Genomic DNA, 13930 nt, shown 5'->3' with positions numbered 1-13930 from the left:
CTTCTTATATTTTCACTCACCAGCTACAAGAGGTGTGCTCATTACTTGCTCTGGACACTGAGTTTATTGATTGGCGGAGGTTTCTTTTGGCGGCCGCGCAGCCCTGGCCCCCAGCATCAAAAATGGATTTGTTGTTAACGCTGGAACATTGTCGTGAGGTAGACACTACACTGTCAGGATCTCTAACCCAGCAACAATTTGAACAGGTTTGTATAAGTCCGGCAGTGGTATACCTTAGGGTTATTTTTGCGACTACGTAATTTAAAGACTATCGATTTTTGTGATATCATTTGTGCATTGTCATGCGCATGTGCATTGTCCTGTACGTGCACATAACAAAGGATACTTTCCATTGAAGTTTGTTTTCTGATAGATGCAGGGCATGTTATTCAATTAATTTCAAAGGAAATATTTTTCCTGTGTATCGGTGGAGCTTTTCTTTGTCGGATTTAGGATCCCATTCGCCCTCCGGTTACACTTTTGCTTTGTTCTTGTTCAACGTATCGGACGTAAACACAATTTGATTTTCAGAAACTTTTAAGTTAGTTTCTGTCATTAAGGTTGCATTCGCACAAACACATGGTCTTTTCATGTAACTCGTTATTTACTATCTACAGCTGACATGTTCTCTGTTCTCACGTGTGAGTAGGTAGGACTTTGGTTCTCAGGGCAACAAGAGCTTGAAAATCCTCAAGACCCGGATGAGTCTCCTGCATTTGACAGACTAGGCAAGCTAAAGAATGTAAGTTTAACAAGTTTGTTTTTAAAAGGTGGTTTATATGATTGCAGTGTGCACCATTTTATGTGGTGAGTTGAGTAAGTGGATTACTCAAGCGAGCACTAAATTATGCAACGAAGTTACCTACTGACTGTAAATATGTGAAAATCATGAATGCGAACTGCGGATAAAGACGTGAATATGAAAGAGATCTTCGCAGTAATGAACATATATGATTTTCAATGATATGTTCACGATCATTTATTCATCACTTCATTGGTTTCTTTGGGACCAACATAGTGACCAGTTCCCAGTTTACTTGTAAGCTCAGTTGGTAGAGCACTGCACCGATATTGCAGAGGTCATGGGTTCAAATCCCGTACAGGCCTTCCCTTGGTGTTATTCAATTGCGAGAGGAAGACATTTCTTGTGAGAAAATAATACTTTTGTACAGGTTGCCCAGAAATGAACCAAAAAAAACTGCTTCTTCTTCATATTCTTAAGCTTAACATTGAATTGTTAATTGAATGTAAGGTATAATTAGATAGGGTAATTTAGTATTATCAACAGAGTTGATAACGTAAATTAGCCACCGTAAAGAGTTGCAGAGCTAACGTTTCGAGCGTTAGCCCTTCGTGAGAGCGACTGGAGAAATTGTGTTTGGGTTTTTATGCAGAAAAAGGAGGTACGCTATTGATAAGATTATGGTAACGAGAAGACAAGAATAAATTAGTTCGACGAAAAGCGGTCGTTGATACCGTGGGGATTAAGAGTGCCGATTTGAAAGATGAGTTTTTGTTCAAGAATTCTGTGGCTTTCCGAATTGCCTAGATGTAGGGAAAGGCCGCAAACTACCACATACGGCCTAGAATGATTAGGGAGATTAAGGTGTCTAGAGACCGCTTTGGATGCGTCTTTGTCATTTCTTTCTACGTCGCTAAGGTGTTCTCGGAATCGGCCACTTAGTCATCTCCCTGTTTCACGAATGTATGACTTTTTGCAGTAAGTGCAAGTTATGCAGTAGATTACATTGGCGGAGGTGCACGTGAAGTGATCAGTGATCTTAATGGATCTCTTGGGTCCTGAAGTTTTCTCTAATCGCTTCGACAAAATGGGCTAACGCTCGAAACGTCAGCTTTAAAACTCTTTACGGTGGCTAATCTACGTTATCAACTCAGTTTATAATACTAAATTACCCTGTTATACTCTCCAATCGTCGCAGTACCACAGTTCCTTTAGAAACTTACCTCCTGTATTCATTTGTGGCATGATTAGATAGCTGAAAAATGTCAGTGATTTGTTTTATTGCAGGCGTTTTATCAGATATTTGCAGATCATAACAATGGCGTCCATACGGTGGATTACCTTGATATGGTAAGGGAATGTCGACCGGGTACTATGGGGTTATATTATCCTTAGCTTTGTCTTTCATGGCTCGTTACAACCTTTAAGGTAGCGCCGTAAATGCGGATTAAAAAGCATCATCGCAATATCCAATCCAATCCAATCCAATCCTTTATTTAAACACGTGACACCTAGGAGTACAGAAGTACTCGTTTAAACGTGTACGTGTATTTCTATCCACCCAACCCAACCCAGGGGAGGACATCCATCACACAGTAATCTCGTGCGTGGGAAATTAACGTCTCCTACCCCAAACCCTGCAGGAGACGGGACCTCCGGCTAAACGTCTTATCCGAGAAGACGAAGCAAGGTGAGTGAAGCGACTTGCTTAAGGCCACAACGTAGTGCCCCATCCAGGACTCGAACCTGGGCCGTCCGACCCAGAGTCCAGCGCTCTGACCACTGGGCCACACACGCCTCACCTCACCTATATCGCGATATTCCCCATGATATTTAATAAATATTTGGAAAGGCTGTCGTTTGAAACAGGAAAAAAAGTTTGCGAGTAAAAAGGGTCCTTTGCTTTGCATATTAGCCCGTTTTCTTTTGATGAAACATGATGAATTCTGGTGTCCTTTTCCGGCCGGATATTTATATTTTTATCTGTCGGAAAATTTTGATGAGGATATGTCATACTGTGAAACTCACAAAACTTGGAAACTGAACATGACCATTCCAATGTTTTCCCGTCTTTTTCAAACAGCTGTTGTACTTTGCTGTTGACCCAGACCCCTTAGAGGGTTTTCTTCGAGGACTGAGCCTTGTTGCAAACCAACCAATGCCGTCCAGCAAGTCTTTAGTTCATCTCCCTCAACCAATGACGGAAGAATATGGCGGTGACGTCAGTGTCCCACAAATCCAGGTCTGTAAAACATCACTAAGTATAAATGATCTATGAACGGAATCATTCTCAAGCGCGAATGGGATTTAATTCATACGTGGGGCATTTCCTATGTTCTTCTCTGTTAAACAGGAAAGAAGAAGAACAAGATAACAAAAAATATTATTTAGGACTTATTTTAGGACTGAAAAGTGCAATCATAACATTCAAAGAAGTTATTACAGAAAATTATATAGGCAGACAAAGTAAATGTTATAACATTTTCACTGTTTCGCAGATGTAAAATGCACTTATCAACGGTATCCAAACGACTTATTACGGTTGATTTTCTCGGTCATTCTCTCGATTTTGCACGCAAGCTTCCTATTCAAAGCTATAGCGATAGTTAAGGTTTTGGTTCCAGTTAACAATCTTTCCTCGTCCACGTGCTGAGTACCAGGGCGGTGAACAGTAAGCACAATTATTAATGAAATTGACTTGTATCCCAGGAACCCACTTCACCACCACCTGAAATGAACTCACTTGTGACACTGGACAACCTAATGAAGGTACCATCCCTTGCTTTTTTCACTCATGAATCAGAGTCAGGTTTGTTCCAATCTTTTTTCAATCATTTTGCTTAATTTTGTCTCCATTGGCAGGTTTTTCATCATGGTGAAGGGCATCGGGAAGATACATATCGCCTTAATGTTACGGCTGACCCAGACGATACATTTGCGAAGGTAAGAGAGTAAAAACTGAGGTTGTCATTATGTTTCCAATGAACAGGAGTAAATTTTTTTAATGCCAAGCGTTCGTTGATACCGTGGGCATTAAGGGTGCCGATTTGATAGATAAATTGTTGTTCAAAAGTTTTGCGGCTTTCCAAACTGCCCATTTGTAAGGAAAGGCCGCAGACTACCATGTGCTGCTTAGAATGATCAGAAAGATTAACGTGTGTGGCAACTGGTTTGGATGCGTCCATGTTATTCCTCTCTACGTCACGAAGGTGTTCTCGGAATAGGACACCTAGTCGGCTATCTGTTTTACCAAGAATATCTTTTTGCACATAGTGCAGGGTATGCTAGAGATGACTTTGATGGAGATGCACGTGAAGTGATCAGTAATCTTAATGGATGCTTTGGATCAATATTTTCTCAACTTTATGAATGAAAGGACAGGTTTTGCATCGTGGGCGAGCGCATTGGAAAGTTCTGGGTTGGTTATTAGTTTGTGATGAACTTCTGACCACATAGATGCCTATCTTTTTGTAACGTTTCAATGAAATAAGTGGAGGTTTCGAAAAGACAGTACCAGTCTCTGAATCATTATAAAGTAATTTAAAGTTTTAAGGAATGATGATTGAACTACGTGGTTGTAAGGGTGAAATGTGCGAGTGAATGGATTGCGATCGGTATTTTCCTTCTGTTCCGTTTGTAGTGCTGACTGTCGATCAATTTGTTGGGCGCGGTGGTGGCCCGCTTGACTGACTGAAACAGGATAGCCACGTTTTTCGGAAAACTGGACCATTGCCTCTGACTCGTCGAAAAAACCAGGGTCATCACTACAACTAAGTCTAAGAAAATGATAAAAGGGAATTGCAGTTCGGAAAGCCGCACAATTCTTGAAAATTCTCGTCATCATGTTCCCACCAATAATGTAGGTCCATTTCCTGCATGTAAAACTCACACACAACCTACAATTCCCCCATTCGCTCTGACGAAGGTCCAACGCCCAAAACTTCAGCTTTGAAACTGTTAACGGTGGCCATCGATATTATCAACTCAACTGATAAAACCAAAATTACCTTTAAATTTATCTTTGTTCTCACATTTCTTAGAAGAAGATCTTGAAGTTTTTATTTTTACTATTTTTATTATTTATAACAGGAACGTTTGGCAGGTGTGTTTGTGGAACTTGGTGCCGAGGAAACAGAAGCCGTTCCATTCCACCTCTTATACCAGCATCCTATTATACAGGACTGCATGCATATGTGCCAGCGGTTTAAAACATTGGTAAATTTTACTTTCGAATAATTTCTTTTATAGAGCAATGTTTGAGATGAGTTACATTTATCTGAGATTTTTAGGATTTCAAATTATCAACACAGCACAAAATAAGCGAGGACTTTTCAACGAACTTACAAGTTAGAGTCAAATTCTGGGGGCTGAAATAAATGAAAGGTTTTATGTTAAGTAATTTTTTATTTATCTTTTTTTTTTCCCATAGGATCTTCGAAATTCTTTCAAGAGTTCTTCAGTTGATGCATTTGAATAGTGTTTGACGACACGCACAATTTTCCAAGTCTGTGTACTTATTCATTTTCAAAGTGACCTTGTGAAACATTTCACACGCATATTTGAGTTCCTTTGTGAGTTTATGTACTTATTCATTTTCAAAGTGACCTTGTGAAACATTTCACACGCATATTTGAGTTCCTTTGTGAGTTTAAGATGTTCGGGAAGCTTGCATACACTAACTTACCTTGTAACGATTTATTTCTTGTGTGTAATAAATAGTTTTGAATGTTGCACAGTGGTCTGTCTGGGCGAAATTCAAGTAAAGTTTCCATTATGTTGCTCAGAAGCAAATCCCATCTAGTCGCTATGTGCTACTCAATCTGTGGTTTAAAATGGGGACACTTAGCTGGTGATGAGATATTGACCATCCATCTTTGTTTTATTCGTTCTCGTCTGGTATGCATTAAACTATAAGTTGGTATAACATTTCTTAATTTTCAGTCCATGTCTACGGATTTATTGTACGCTTTGGAATACCAAAACTTGTCACCCGTTAACGCAAAGAATTAAAGAAAACAGAATCACAGGAGGATACCCCGTGCCGGCTTAATAGTCAACTCCAGCACAAACGAAACAGTTTGGTACAATTCATTGCAGACTTAACAGGCCAGACCGTTCAGGTACTTGATATTGCCTGCGGAGTAGAAAATCGTGCACTGAAAAAAAAAAATAGAGGATACCAACCATTGATGAGGGTATTGTGGGAATCGGTATAGGAAAAAGGAAGGAGTGAGGGAAGATTTCGTTTTTGAGGTGACCATGTGCAACACTTTCCCCCACAAAATCATGATGACGTTTAAAAGTAATTGGCGAGCTTCATCAGTAATTCAACCAATTTTTGAAAGACGTGAAGTTGTTTTGAGTCATAACCATACTCGGAGAGGTGCCTCGACTAAAACGGACTCAGGCAAATTTTGAGCTGCATTGAATTCTTTAAAGGGTACCGACGGAATGAGTAACCTAACTGACCAGTGTTTACAGTCCGATCGTTTAAACTGATTAGAAGTAGGAGATTCAATAATTACCGGCAATATGTCTCTGAAGATGAAACTATTGAGAGGTGAAAAGTAGTCATAGGAAATGTTGTTTTTCATTGAGGTTTGATAGATAAATGAAAGTTTCATCGTTTGCCTCACCATGTAAGATTCAATCGTGTTTTGATCGTGACGATTCGCCTGCTATACTGCAAGTGTTCGTGAGGTAACGAGGTCGAAAATTTACTTTTCGCTGTTTATAGCTCATTAGTTTGTTGTTAGTGATGTGTTGTGGCGCGCTGTTATTGGTGCATTTGGATCCTCGTTACATCGTTTCAAGTATTTGATATTGTACCCTCGTTACCGAATGGCTCTTTTGTTTTTTTCATAGTGTGCACCCATGATTTATTCCGTTATCTCCATTGATGTTATTAAGATGGAGTCTTATTGGATGGCTTCTTGACTTTCTTTAATCCTACGCGTGTACCAGTGAAAGTCACGACCTGGTCCCAAACTAACGTTTCCTGTTTCATTGGCGCTCTGTGGCGGCATATGTCTCTTTCCTGTTTCTTTAATTCTCTTTTTCATCGCTCTCCCGGTTTCTCTGGTGTATAATTGCCACATTTGCACGGGATATTGTTTGCAAACACCTGCGCGTGGTTCGGTTAATCTGCAAGAAATAAAAATGCTATTTCTGACGAATGAGCTTGCGAAGAAGGCTGAAATAAATGTTTTGTCAGCAAGAGAGACTTCACGACCTGGGTACCACACCGGTGCATCACGGGCACAAGGAATAGTCAGGATGGGCTTATAGTTTCTGGAGCTAGAGCCTTAGTTCTTTCCCAGATTTCCTTACTATTTTTTTCTCATCGGGGTTTTTTTGGCAGGTTTTTTTCTGGCCTCCGTTCTAATCGCTCTTCTATTGTTAGCGGTTGCTCGGCTCCATCTGCTTGAGTATCCAACATTTCTTTTTTCTTTTTTCGTGTTTTACATGTGTCTTAAACTGTCTTATATAAGTTGCTTTTCAGTGTTTCGACTTCGGTGACTCATTGATCAGTACCATAGCTTTTAACTATAGACTGCTTACGTAATGTTATTTGCACTTGCTTTTGTAGCCTTATTGACAGTTTTTTTTAGCATAACTGGCATGTTTCGTTTCTACACCTTTACATGAGGGGGCTTTTGGTTCAATTAGAGGACTTTCCAGCCTAATTTGCATTTGTACGCCAGGTTTACTTGATTATATGACGAAGTTTGGATGTAACGCGCGCCGTCATTGACTGAAAGGGCGTGCTCTATCAGAGTACAAAGCATAGAGCTGCGCTCAAACTTTCACGCCATCAGCCAAATTGTCCGACCATTTCCCGGACTTATCTTTAGCTTTTTTTTTCGTCAATATAAAGTGAAATTTCGGAACAAAAGAGCCGGCAAGTAGCAACAGAAGAACGAAACAAAGGTTTGTGAACATGCCAAGCCCCGTAATTATAACGTGAGCAGAGATAAAAATTCTCAAAGAGTAAAACGAAATGGACAGCCTAACTGGCATGTACGATTTGTACACGTGTACATATTTGAGATTTAAGTTCAGCGAAGTGGACTTCTCAGCCTTACTGGCAGTTTTATGTTAGGTTTGTTGGATTGTAAGCTTATTAGCCTAACTGGTATGTACGATTTGTACTCGTGCACATATGAGGTATTTTGGTTCAAAGTAGTAGACTTCCCAACTCGACTGGCAAATTTATGCATGCTTGATTTTGTTTTGATTGGTAAGTTTGTTACCCTGACTAGCATGATTTGTACACGTGCGTATATGGGACATTTTGGCGCAAAGTAGTGGACTTCTTAACCTAACTGGTAGTTTTAAGCTAATTTTGTTTGATGCGTAGTCTTATCACCCTTACTGGCATGATTGATTGTACATGTACTTTTTTAGATTGTAGTTCTCAGAGGTGGATTTACCAGCTTAACTGACAGCCGGACGGAAAGATTGTGCAGATAACGTCCAGTTTTGCATGGACATCACGCAGTTGGCCGTGATAGCATGTTATACCTCTTTAAGACGAAAGGTCGAAGAACACTCTTATTAATTTACTGTACCTTGTTCGCATAAGCTCTTACGGACTTTTTATGGGTTGGTTCTTTCTAGGTCCTCCCTCAAAGATCTTATGTGTCAACCCTAACTCTAAGCTTTGCTATTTACGTGCATGCCGCTGTGCTTGTTGGGTTTTTTCATTTACTCAGACATGAGGACGTGTCGGAAGTCTAATATAATTTTTTTTATCATGCTACATTTCTTTAATGGTGGGGGGTCCGGGGCAAGATAACATCGCACTGACGAGATGACAGGGCGATAAACAAGGTTTTGTTACAATGTACATTTGAAACTCCAATGAAGTCTTACTATAATGTGTAGACCTCACGTGTGCTTACCCCATGTAAGGTATCCTAGTTCTGGATTCCGCTATGATGTTACATAACATTAATCTGTTAGATATAAAAGCTAAAGAAAAATGGTAGAAGAGAAAGTCAATCAAAAATACAGACTCGAAGAAATTATGAGCCAATGACCACTCCTTTATTTCAATGTATGTGCTTTACAAAGCTATTGATTTTACATCTGCGCTTCATGGAATTTTATATTTGACGGACACCCAGTTTGAATGGACGTTAGTTTAATAAGTCCTTACTGTTATCTTCAGCATTAACTCCAAAGTTGGTCTCCACTAAGTGGACACGTGCTCACGTGTTCGCTAAGTGGCACTTGTAATTCTCACGCAGTAGAAGACCTCGTAGTATGTGGAATCCTTCCTGAGCTACATTACAGGCGAAGCCTAACTGTAAGTCAACTATAAGGAACTGTCCCCCTTGATCAGGTCTTATTCGAATTCCATCGAAATCTTTTTTGTCGGGACTGTTGGCTCTTTAGTGAACTGTAAGTATTTACTTCATGAAATTTTCCTTCATTGAATTCGTGTTTTTAGAATCAGCACACATATCGAGGATAATGAAAATTTTAAGCAACACATTTGGAAAACAATAAATTAGTTTATTTGTATGCTTGTATTACACATGAAAGAGAAATTGCATTTATTTAGGCAACGACTGACTCCTAAGGCCTACGATTAAAATTCCAGTGGCTGCGGCTGTTCTTTGGGTTTTTTCGCAATGCCACAGATGAATCAATTTAGTATGAGCCGCATTCTTGAACAATCAAGATCTGATAGTAATCCTCCCAAATAAAGACCCACACCTTTTGTTTGTTATGCCTGAGAATCTAAAGTTTCATCAAGGCAGTAGCACCAAGTTGACAATTGTAATAATTCTCATTTACTTCAGCTTGTCACAATTGTGAGAAGAATTAGAGAGGATTAAAGAACGCGAAGGAGATATACAGCTTGCTCGCACTCAGAATTCAGTGGCTTCAGAACACACCATTCTCGAACTTATTTCTTATGCACGAGGTAATTAACCACTTGTATGTCACCATTTGAGTCACATGGAGGCCTTTTGATACCTCGATCGGTTAAAAACAGATGCGCGAGATGCGTGTTTGGAAATCAACTAGCCAAAGAATGCAGTACTCCAACAAAAAATTGTTCACCCCCAGGATTACAGTACCTAACGAGCATCATTATCTGGACGACTCGGGAATATCTCGGGAGAATGAATAGTATAAGGCCTGCGTAATCTCGAAACATTAAACTAATCTAATCAAGACAAAGCCCTGGAATTAGAACACAAAAATGAAAAACATTAAAACTTCCCAGTGACGAATTGAATTCAATATTCAGTTTAATCTTAATGATCCTGAACTCTTCTTGGATGCTGAAAAGACTGATACTATCTCAAAGAGTTGAATAGAGCCTGATGATATCAAAATACGCATGTACCTCTGCCTTCTCCGACTCAACGATGATGTGTTTAGAGGATTAATGGCCACAATTAACACCAAACATCAAATTGCTGTGTATCCCACCTTGAGGACTGAAATTAGGGATTACCCATCCCAAGCTGGTCTATGGCGTCTACAAATCGACAATCCTTTCCAATACAGATTCTAAACAGGATCGTCACTCGCTTAGTAAATGCTAGAGCCTTTCATGATAACTACGCCTCTAATCCCTTTGTGTTCCAAAAGAAAGGTACTAACTCCATCCTTCAATATTTTGGAGGTGAAGAGTATTCGTTTCAACCCTTGTAATTGAACAGTAATAATTAAGAGAGAGACATGACAGATAATTACCGATTTTTGCAAGCAACAGGATGTTTAGTCAAAGGGGAAACATGATCAGATTCCAAGACTGGGGATATGCAAAGAATTGCACATTGTTTGCCATTGCCAATGTGCCTAGTGGATGTGTGGATTGCCCTGCCATGGATCCAAGACAAAGTGGCGAACTACAAATAGAAGTGTTAAGTGCTCCACAAGCTCATAACATGGTAGTCTTAGTCTATGCTGAATTTGAAAACTTGTTGGAAATCGATTTTAATCGAGCCATGTTGCACGATATCACTGGAAATTAAAGAAATAGAAAACATTACCATGAACAACGTGTAGTTTTTTTTATATAGGGCAAGGCACGACTCTGTGTTGTTGCCTCATTTAAAGGAACTGTTCCCTGCGACAAATTACCTAACAGACCCCAGAAACAACACTAAGTGGGTTATATCATGAATACAAATTCCCATAGCATGCCTGGTAGACGTTGGACAGGCCTATGGACATATAGCAAGACCTGTGAGGTAATAGATAGTTATACCTTATCCTTCGAGGTATACCAAGCTACTCAACCCTTAATTGAATGGATGAAGAAACATCGGAAATACGTTGTTATGAACGCCATCAGTCTGCAATCTTTGTTTAGTCAGAGTTGTGGAGACTATGCAATAAAGATTTTGAGAGAAAGTGCCATGGGTCAAACGATGCAGGAATTATCGAAACAGTTTCGGAACACAATTACGTATGTAACAACCTTAAAGTAGGTCAGATGTCAAACAGTTTATAGAAACTGAAATGGAGGCTGAAGTACGGTTTCACAGCAGTCAAAAGAATTGTCATCAATAGACTTAAAGACGTGACATTCGACATTAGGTGTATCGGTTTTTGTACTTCAATAAGCATGATTGTTAAAACTCAAATGTTTGTGTTGCGCTCATTGGGTAAAGCTGGTAGTTTAGTCGGCTAGAGTAGGGTGTTTCATTCATCGAGGCTGTAGGTTCCACCCCTACCCGTGTATATTTGAAAAGGCTCGATAGTACAAGGGTCACTTGGGAGAACGGGGTTCCATTCCCATCCGCCCGGTCAAAACTATGTTATAAAACTGTCTGTGATATTTGGGGAAACACATTTGATCGGAGAAAAATGGAAAGGACAAAAATGTTTCAGGGCAAGACACCTTCCAGCATTCTAGCGGTTGGTACTCTGGGTGTGGTAAAACTTGTTTTACACAATCTGTCTTGACTGATCATATAGATGAGTTGTTTGTAGACATTCCCCTAATAGTGGTGTATTGTTATGGAAGATAGGAAGCTAAGTTTTCCTTTTTGAGAAAATCAAAAATAATTTTCGTGAAGGTGTGCCAGACCCTTAAACAATTGAAAACGTGGTCCCCAAAAGGTGGCTTACTGGTGTTGGACGATCTTATGGTCGAAGGGGGAAACGATAAAGAAGTTTTAGACTTGTTCACCAAACATTCTCATCATCGGAACATTACTGTCGTGTGCTTGCGCCAAGATATGTTTCTACCCGGAAAATATTTCAAGAGTATTTCAAGAAATTCCCATCACATTGTGACCTTCAGGAATCCTAGGAATCAATTGGGGATGAGGAATGTATCATCGCAAGCTTTTCCTCATAAGTGGCAAGAAGTGATGAATGTGTACAGGAAAACTACTGAAAGACCATTCGGATCTTCAACCCTGGATCACGATGATTTCGACTGTCCAGTCAGCTATTAAAAGAGGAAGGTTGCATGTGCTGTTATATTTTACCCGAGAATACAATGGAGTAAAGAACTGAAAAATCATGAGAACTAAAGAAAGAAGATGGATATCATGGAGAAAGCAGTGAGGAGGTGCACCTGTGAGAACAACGAAAAGGAGTTTAAATGGTGGACCGTCCACCACAGATAAAATAGCAGAAGGCATGAGCATGTTTTTGTCAGGTTCTGCTCCCACCTTTGATGCTTTTTGTAGACTCTTGGTGAAACAGAGCTTAGAAGGTATAAAAGACAACGTCAATTACTATCGCCCCGGAAGACGAAAACGATGACAAAGTTGAAAAGTAGAAAACGACTAGCAAAGAAAAAAATGAGTAGAAATAAATCACAGAAAGGAGGATTGTTACCCTTGGCAGCTCTTTTTCTAGCTTTGATAGCTGGTGGTAAAGCAGTAGCAGCCGGAGCGCTTTCAGGTGCCACCGGTCACATTGTAAAAACGAGACTAGAAGCTATTGAGAAGAGAAGTAAAAGGGGAAAATAGAGTTACATGACAAGAAAGAAACGTTGTCGAGAAATAAAACGTAAAACAGTCAAGGGTGCTGGTCTTTTTAGTCTTTACGGAAGCAATCAAAGTTTGCTATAAATTAGGGAAGGACAAACGCTACATAAGGATGGGAGCATTGGTTGTAAGGGGACCATCGGTACGCACCTTGGGAAGTATGAAGCCATGATTTACTCAGGATAAACTACCAATCATGTCATTTCAACATGGTTTCATCAAGGGTCATCCCAATCTCCTTTTGTATTTTAGGTAGGCATGTTCACCTAATTAAACACGATAATGATGATGATGGCATTTCTTCGTCTCCGAAGATCAGTTGTGGAGGGGTCCAGCCAGGGGAGGGGGGCACGCCCTCAGATGACTTATCAATCCCATTCTTGATAGCCAGATCCTAGGACATCTGGGGGCCCAAGAGGGTAGGTCCTGTTGGATCCTTGCTCTTGTGCTTCCCTTCGTCGTCTCCTCCTCTCTTCTACTTCCTCTACTTCCTCTCGTCTCGAGATCTCAAAATCTTGCGCTGCTCTTCTTGTTGCTGATCGCCTTGCTACATGGTTCTCTGCAAGCTGTTCCCAATTTTTTGAGTTGATACCAACCAGAGTTAACTGGCCCTTCAGTTAGTTTTTCCAGCGTTTTCTTGGAACCCTTCTGTCTCGTTCCCTTTCTGCTCCCCATAGAAGATTGCCTTTGGGATTCGTGTATCAGGCGTACGGGAGACATGGCCAGATCATCGTAGCTGTCTCAGCATCAACGTGGCCTTCATACTGGGAAGATTGACATTTTCAAAGACTGCATTGTTGATTCTGTAGTCCTTCCATCTAATGTTCATGATGGAGAAAAGGCAGCGTCGGTGAAACTGTTCTAGGAGTTTGATTTGCTTTCTGTACAGTACCCATGTGTTGACGCCGCACAGAAGGGTATTGATTACAACAGCCTTATATACCAGAATCTTGGTGGGGAAGCGAAGAGAGACAACCAAATGCGCTACTAGCTTTTCACATCCTGTTCTCTACATCTTTTGCTGATGTTACATCCTTCGTGATGATGCTTCCGAGGTACGTGAATTGCTCTACTAGTACCATTTTAAGTGGATGTCCATCAATGTGGATATTGGGAGCTATGTACAGAGACCTCTTTTTCGGTTGATGGAGTACTTCTGCCTTCTTCAAGCTGACAATGCCTGAAGGGGTTCTTCCGTGTGAGCAAGGAGGGTGCG

The 13930-nt window shown here is 40.3% G+C and overlaps 1 protein-coding gene and 2 pseudogenes across 2 annotated transcripts in view; all 3 read left to right on the top strand.

Annotated features, from left to right (window-relative positions):
• The window catches only part of LOC113677109 (sperm flagella and cilia-associated protein 2), a 49596-nt gene extending 44123 nt beyond the window's left edge, over positions 1–5473 (top strand). Inside the window, exons 53-61 of one of the 2 annotated variants that reach the window (XR_016181199.1) lie at positions 24–206; positions 650–742; positions 2030–2092; positions 2826–2984; positions 3452–3511; positions 3605–3685; positions 4832–4957; positions 5172–5276; positions 5348–5473. Coding sequence is in view for 1 of the 2 variants with exons in the window: in XM_089187868.1 (XP_089043994.1) it covers positions 24–206; positions 650–742; positions 2030–2092; positions 2826–2984; positions 3452–3511; positions 3605–3685; positions 4832–4957; positions 5172–5219 (813 nt within the window). In the remaining variant the exon portion in view is untranslated. Of the gene's footprint in view, positions 1–23; positions 207–649; positions 743–2029; positions 2093–2825; positions 2985–3451; positions 3512–3604; positions 3686–4831; positions 4958–5171; positions 5296–5347 lie in introns of those variants that run through there. The other variant, XM_089187868.1, reaches the window with a different exon arrangement.
• A 4600-nt stretch (positions 5474–10073) lies between these two features.
• LOC149037571 (uncharacterized) lies at positions 10074–10873 on the top strand (annotated as a pseudogene).
• A 705-nt stretch (positions 10874–11578) lies between these two features.
• On the top strand, positions 11579–12547 carry LOC113677143 (uncharacterized; annotated as a pseudogene).
• Positions 12548–13930: the final 1383 nt, after the last annotated feature.

Source organism: Pocillopora damicornis, chromosome 11 (assembly GCF_964200805.1).
Source record: "Pocillopora damicornis chromosome 11, jaPocDami1.2, whole genome shotgun sequence".
In the NCBI taxonomy this organism is placed as follows: domain Eukaryota; kingdom Metazoa; phylum Cnidaria; class Anthozoa; order Scleractinia; family Pocilloporidae; genus Pocillopora; species Pocillopora damicornis.
The sequence above is the reverse complement of the archived record's forward strand: the minus strand, read 5'-3'. Positions and strand labels throughout refer to the sequence as shown.